The sequence below is a fragment of the Buceros rhinoceros genome, unplaced genomic scaffold (assembly GCF_000710305.1).
Source record: "Buceros rhinoceros silvestris isolate BGI_N320 unplaced genomic scaffold, ASM71030v1 scaffold1440, whole genome shotgun sequence".
Taxonomy (NCBI): domain Eukaryota; kingdom Metazoa; phylum Chordata; class Aves; order Bucerotiformes; family Bucerotidae; genus Buceros; species Buceros rhinoceros.
In genome coordinates, this window is record NW_010391094.1 from 73,641 (window position 1) to 81,423 (window position 7,783).

Sequence of the window (7,783 nt, forward strand, 5' to 3'; positions counted from 1 at the left end):
GCAGGAATATTTTACTCATTAGGTAACAAACCATTGTTATTCACTGGATTATCTTCAAAAAATCTTTCTAATTTACGAACCGAATTCTTTAGTCTGTGGCGGTAAATTAAGCATGTAATGACAAATCCCAGCGTATTGCCTCTATTTATGTAGGCATCTGTTTCTAGGAAAGCACTTGTATTTGAGGTAGCTACAGGTTAGTTCAGATAATCTGTTGAGTACCTGCCATTGACTGCATCAGCAGCACAGAGCTTCGTCACAGTCCATGAGGCTGACGGGTAAGGGAGCACACCAGTGCAGTGCCATAGCTTTAGAAATTAATTCAGGAGAAGGCTTAACCAGCTGTCTAGAGCCATCCTAAACTGGGGCTGAAGACTGCAGCTGGGGAGTTGTGTGGCATTTTATAAGCAAAATATTTGTTTCTTGATAAAATGACTTTGGACTGAGATCTGGTAGACAGGCGGTGGCAAACCAAACCGACATTAAATCAGCTGTCTGCCAGAGATTGCCTTAATAATAAGGCAGCAGAATAGGATGTGTCTAACACTGGTTTTTTTTTTTCATAATCTGGTAGCTGAAGCATTGATGTGGCTATTCTGCAAGACAGATCAGACACCTGATGTATCAGAAAAATAATTGTTTTTCAGCTAGGTCAGTTTTCTGACTTGTCGTAGTGTATGACCATACAAATGCTAATTCCAGCTGAAGGGATGGGTAAGAATATGCAGTCAAAAGCCACCTGTAACTATCAGTAAAAGTCATTTTGGAATTGCTCCTGGGTTATGACCCACAGTGATTAAGAGATCAAGGCACACATCTTCCTCTCCCCTGACTAACACACCCTGCTTCTCTAAACACTGTTAAATAAAACAAAGGTTTGTCAAAGCATCAGGAATTTCAGCTTGGAGTTGGATGTCCCGTAGACATTGCAGAAATGTTCCTTGCCCTAATTGTTTTTTAAGACTTTGGTATTTCTGATGAGCACTACATTACGGTAGTACTTCAAAGACCGCCTAGAAAATGCAAGCATCGTTCAACAGAAACAGGCAAGAGTTACTGAAAGGGAGTCCTGTGTGGCTGGACTGGGGCAGGGTGGGAAGGTTGTGTGGGCTTCATGCTGTAGAATTTGAGTTTCATGCTCTGTTGGTTTATGTGGGAAATGATGAGCATTAGTAGCTAGAAGTTAGACAGTAGAAAAGATATTACAAAAGCTCAAATTCCACTCGCGGCACCTAAGATTTACGGATTATCAAAATTTTACTACTTGCTTGTGAACATAGATCTTTATGGATGCATACCCTGTCTAAAAGTCTATAGAGTAAATCAGATCTGCATTTGTTGTTTTTCTCTGGTTTTTATGCCCCTAATTGCTTCAGGACACATCTTGTGTCTGTAGAGGAGTTGCAGCTCACTGCCGTGGATTTCCCGGAGTCGCTGATGCTTCTTGCAGTTGCAAAACTTAATCACAGAAGTATTGCTAAAGCAATTGGTCAGCAGAAGACATGAGTCATATTGACCTGAGTATGAGATGGTATGAATAGCAGCTTTTGCTAGAAGCAAACACAAATTGGTAGAAGGAGGCCATCCTGCTCTGCATGGCCTTCGTGATTGCTGACTCCTCCTGCTGACACTGACCTGCCTTACTGGTGCTCTGAGACACCTCAGCTGGGCAGATGCAGTGCTGGAGCCATGGGCAGATAGATGGCAAAAGGAGTATGAAGCAATGGCACAACAAAGGACTGCAACACAAGGCAGGAAGCCAGATTTTATGTACAAATGTATTCCAATTTATGCTGCCTTATCTGCACTTGCAGTGCTCTGCATCGCGCTGAGTTCTTTCCAAGTGTATACAACACAATTAATTATCGCTCTATCAGCATCACCTCTTTAATTTTGCTGGCTTTCCTGATAGCAACACTGAATGATTTATGCCTCACCCTTAGTCTTCACTAATTGCATAACTCTGTGGTGCTAAATTAATTTATCTTCATCTGTCCATGTGTTTTCCCTGTTTTTCATATGCATGCTGCGACTCTGTTATTTAGAAGAAGGTAAATGCATAGTCTGAAGAAATAACAGGTGCTGTAGGTCATGGTCTTCTCTTCCCCGAATGCTTCCCAGTGGATCATCTGATAGATGAGCAGGGTTTGGGGGCAGAGAGGTTACCCTTGGCCCTTTTAAAGTAAATGTATCAAAAGCCACCCACATACAATCAATTCAAGTTGAGTAGTACATTGTATGTTTAATAAAGTAAGCGTGTGATACGTGAGTTGCATGAGGGTGTCTTGTTCCTTTCCTTAAAGGTGCAATGCAGATAAAAAATGATTTGTAAAGAGTAATTTTACAAAGTTAATTTGGACACAGTGTGAATGAGCTGGAACTCAGTAATGAGTAAAGCTTAATCTGTGTGCAGCTGTGAAAAAAAAATTGGTAAGGTCAGCCAGATAACTTACACAATGCTGACCTTATTGTTAAAATTACTTTGAAGAGATGACAGATCGTTCTAGTCTTTATGTAATAATCAAACTTCAGCTTTTATGTTAAGGAGACGAATGCTAAGGTTTTATTTCCTCAGAGGTACTTAAAAAAAGTTTGACATACTTAGAAAAATAGGATGAGATCAAGTTATAGAAATCCAAGGCAGGATTTTGTCATGGTTTTATTTTTGCCTCCAGACTTTAAATACTTCAAATAAAGAATATATTTCAAAGCATGAACTAAAAGCCTAGAGTTCACAGAACTCTGGAGCTGGGAGAAGCTTGGGCACTCCCATATTTATTTTTTTTAAAGTATAAGAAAAACATAGCTTTTTAAAACTGACGATCAGTTTTATAAGGAAGAAGAAATGAAAAGACCATTCTTCAAGCAGTGTAACTTTAGGTTCCACTGCGTGCACCTTTTAGGAAAAATAGACTTCATACACTCGTTAGGGCTTGTAGGAAACTTTGTTTATCTTACAGAATGATTAAAAATGGCTCTGTATTTGTTTTTTAATAGCTCGTCCTTTTTGGTAATGCCTTTCTCTCTCAGGCTCCCAGATGGACATAAATTTATGCCTGAATGAGTAACGGAATAACATTCTTTCTAGAGGGAAGTGCTGTAGTTCTGCCTCCTGAATAAGGAGCAATAACGCTACTTACAAATAGTAAAAAACAGTTGTAGATTTGCACTTTTAGCAATATTGTTGTTGAAACAAGGATAAAAGAAGGACTACTATTAAAAAGACTTATTTCACTACTTTGCACGTGCCAAAGGATAGGCAAAATACAGGACTCTGGCATGGTTTGATACATCTCTTTTTAGTGAGCCTTCATTGAGATGTGATTTTTCTTTTTTAGTTGCCTAGTACCTGAGCTACATTAATTTTTACCATACTATTTAAGCTTATACCTTGATGACACTTCAATCTCTCCTACCCTCTTAAGGATTTAGAAAACTCAAATGTAACTTTCCTGTTTTTCCCAAGTGCTTATTCCTTTGTACTGACTTTTCTTCTTGAGGTACAGAAGAGAAATTTGTGAGTTTTTTTTCTTTTGTGGTGTCTGTAGCTCTTGAAAAAGGGGAACTCTATGGATTTCTCTTCTCTCTCTCTCCCTCTTTTTTTTTTTTTTTAAATAAACAAACAACACAAAAACCCAAACCCCCTATTGCACCAGGAGGCAGTGGTGATTAGAAGGAGCAGACCCATCACACAATGAGGTACAATGTCACTTCAGTGCTTTGCATACAGAAATGACTTTGTGTTGGTTTTGCTTTGTCATCACTCTTCAGGGCACTAGTGTGTGATTAAGCTTCTTCCGCAGGCTACTGGCACTTCTGGCCACTCCTCTGCAGCCCAAGGAAATAAAAAGATCAAAGATCAAAGCAAGAGGAAAGGGCGGAAGGACAGAGCATTCTTCAACAGCCAGGTAGTTGTAGCTACCTAAGAGCAGAGCACTCACTGATTGACAGTTCTGCTATCAGAGCGGAGAAGGAAGGCGTCCTGTACTCCAGCACGCAAAGCTGGAGTGAACACACAGCTGAAAAGATTCTAGAAGTACTGGTGCAAATTCAAGTGATTTTTTTTTTAAATTTTATTTTACTTGCCTTTTTCTTTGGACAAATAGGAAGATAGAATTAGTTAAAGTGGGTACATCACATGAAGGCAGTTTCTCAGAGAGGGCAAGGCTCGGGTGACGCTTGGCAGAATTCTGGTCTCCAGAGGAAGGGCATAATGCGAGCAGTTCTTGTGCCGTCTCTGGCATGGCTGCTCTAAGACCTCCTGCCTTCTTCAGCTCACCATTTGGGAAGCACTCCAGGAAAGAAAAGCTTTTTTCTTTTTTTTTTTCTCCTTTTTTTTCCCTTTTTTTTTTTTATTGATTGTGACCACCTTGTATCAGCATTCTTGTATCAAGGCGGATGTGACTAACAGAAGTTTGTAAACCTAGCTGTGAAGTAAGACCTCGTATAGTCTTTGCACTTGGTTTTATTACATAAGCAAATGAAAATCATACGGATAAGCCCTCAGAAATGATTAAAAGGTGCCTGTCATCCTGTGATCTGAAAATGAGGAGGAGTGTTATTACTACTTACTAGAACAGTGGCCAAGTAAGTGGTGGTGAGCAGAGAGTGGATTTACTTGGAGTAGGCAGCTGGGTGTGATGAACACAAAACAAGACGGTATGTTTGCATACTTTCTGCAAAGGTCTAATAAGTGGACTGAGAAAACCTTCTAGTGCAAGACTTGAAACTTGGTTTGAAAGGAATACAGGAAAATAATCCACAGGAATGGGAGTGAAGCATATGCAGATTAGAACAGGAAAATATGCAGGTGCTAGGGAAGCATTCAATATTTGGAACAATCTGCTGGAAATAGCCTTAGACTCTTTTAAAAAGAAATCACTTTGAAAAGAGTTGGAGAAAGATTATTTTTATATATGAAAAGTTTACACTAGTTCTTAGGCTAAAGACCTCTCATTTTACAAGAGAGAAATACTGCGTATTGTCAAGGCTGACAGTATTGGTTTAGTCTGAGATTAGCTTTCCAGGCACAGCCTGGAAATCACATACTGGTAACAAGATAGTCAATACTTTACCAGTCTCTGCATTAACAAAGCACAGACTTGGTGAGCCAATGGTGGTATTTACAGGGAGCTGCTTGAAGAGAGTGATTGTATTTTCCACATACGTAACTCATCGGATTCCTGTCTAAAAAGGGAGAGAGGGAGCACTGGAAATGACATAAAATGCTGCTTATCTCCACCCACCTTTAGTTCTGTATATTGTATGTTAAAACTTATTTTCATTAAATAGCAGTGACAAGCTTTATGAATGGATTGATCCAAGTCAGTGCACAGTCATACGTGTAAAAATTATATATGTAAATCTAGGTTTGTATCTTCTGTAGTGCGATGCCTTAGTTTTACTAAGAAATTACTAGGGATTTGAAAATCTTTAAGATCTATGTATGGGACACATCACTGATTTGATTCATCACAAATTTCAAAGTGTGTATCTCAAACCGGAGGAGTGAATAGGAACTTGTAGAGAAAGACTTTAAATTTTGCTAAATGAAACAAGCCAGTAAAAAGGGACTAAGTCAGAACTTAAAAGACGTGGGGAAAAAAGTGCCAGTCGGCAAAGCTAGACAGACACAGGGGAATCCTGTGTAGGGATCGCAGAGTGTTAACAATGCTTTTTTTGATCTTAAGAATAGACTTAGCAAAAGGTTACTGAAGTGAATCTAAGAAAATATTTATGTAAATATAAATATATCCGTAAATACATGTGCAGTGAAGTCTCTGTAACAGTGGGTTTGGTTGGTGGAACTTCCATTATCATTGAGGCCAGTAAAAATTCTTGCTTTGTCTTCAGAAACTTAATTTCATTTAAATCTTGTGTCTGGAAACAGTAAAAGCATCAATTACCGATCGTATAATGTGTTTATGTATCTGAAAAGTGCATTCCAATGCCTAACGTGCTGTTTCTTTCCCCCCTCCCCCGTTCTAGGAATTGGCTCTCCGGAGCCAGCTTCCAACAATGGAACAAGATGGTGGATCTCAAAATCCCGTGTCATCTCCTGGAATGTCTCAGGAACTGAGAACAATGACTACAAATAGTTCTGATCCCTTTCTTAACAGGTTTGTAGGAGTAGCTACTAGAGGGAAAAAATTGATTTAAAATTCTGTTTGGTACATGTAATAGTTTATTTTGAACTTCCGTCTGTGCCAAAAGCCACAGCTGTAAATGAATCTTTCCTTAAATGGCAAGTCTAGTAAAAGTTGAGGATTAAAAGCTGTCTCCTGTGGGAGGAAGCAGTCTGTTCAGACTTGTAGGAAGGTTTTTATTCAAAGTCATAACAAGTTTGCCTCTGCATAATCTGTTGACTAACAGTCATTTCAATTTACTGACTCAGAAGAATTTGTGAATAGCTTGCTATGAGATCAAATGAATTGTGAGGTACGTCTAGGACTACACCTTAAGGTTCATTTTAACGTTTCTCCACTCACCCCTCCCCTCCACTTCAGGTATTTAATTTAGCAGTATTTTTACTCTGTTAATGTTAGGTCTGCAAATAGTGGCATGCTTCATTTTAAATGCTGTATTATTTTGAAGTGGGTCTTTTAATTCAAGATGGAGAATTTTACATTATAGACTAGTCTTTTTGGTATAACTTTTTGCTCTGAATCGGAGTGTTTGTTTTGTTGGAAATACTGTTCTAATTACAGCAAATGCTTCATACTAACCATTACAACTTCGGAGAAACTGCTGCAGCTTGAGAAAAGTAATATCTGTAGTTTTTGCTTAGCATACTGGAAAGAAAAGATGAGAATGGTAAAACGGTCACATCTCCAAGCCACATAAAATTTTAATTAATGGAGCATAAATCCACTAACATTTCAGCAGTATCAGGTAGTTGATCTTAAGCTGGAATAGTTAAGTTTTGTGGTTTTTCATTGGACTATATTTTGTCATTATTCTAAGCTGGTAACACTCAGTATCCCCTGCCATAGAAGAGAAAAGTTACCTATTCTGCCAGAGTTTATCACCTCTTTCCTGCATTACCTTGAAATGTTAGCCTAACTTTAGGATGCTTACTGTAAGTGCCCGTCCTCTTTAATGAAAACCCCGTAAAATCATTCTTATTCTCTGGATGTAAGTCTTAGCTTCCATGGTTTTTGCCAGTTTCAAACCTGCTCGTTAAGGTGAGAAGTCCCCATCATGTTAGAACTGGCATGATTTTGAAGTAGTCCAAGCTTAAATGCCTGCTGCAGTTTTAGATATCAAAACTTAAAATCTTGGCAAACCTTTGCTGCAATTACAAATCCCTTCCTGTATTCTTTTAAGTACTGTGGCTGATGTGCCACACTTTGGTTCCTCAGCCCTGAAGATACACTGCCATTGTATGTAACATTTCCAATAACTGATATTCCATCAGCTTGACTTCAGTTTGTTTCATTTTCTGCCTTTTCCAGGAGATTTCTCCATCATTTCACATACTCTGTCCTCTCTCTAATTCTCAGAATTAGTAAAGTTCAGTGGAGATGGTGCAAGAACATACCTTCCCTCTTGCCGGTGCAGACAGTTGTCATTTATATAGTTCAGGTTATGTAAAGATCATCTGTTGCTCTTAAACTTTTTCTCCTACCATATGAAGTATTGTCTGTGCTAGTGTTGTGTGTGTACTATGAGAGCAGGAGAAAAGTTTCTGCCTTGAGGTACACAGCGTTTTGTATATATTGGAGAAAACCAAGCAAAAAAAAAAAAGGCGGGGGGGGGCTTGCACAAGGAGAAGAAAGAAGCA

General features: G+C 38.9%; 1 protein-coding gene across 1 annotated transcript in view; it reads left to right on the plus strand.

The window, feature by feature from the left end:
- Positions 1-7,783, plus strand: part of YAP1 (Yes-associated protein 1) — a gene marked incomplete at its 5' end in the record, with an annotated part of 84,787 nt that overhangs the window by 71,586 nt on the left and 5,418 nt on the right. The window contains 1 exon segment of the mRNA XM_010140020.1: positions 5,989-6,119. Within this exon segment, the coding sequence (XP_010138322.1) occupies positions 5,989-6,119 (131 nt within the window).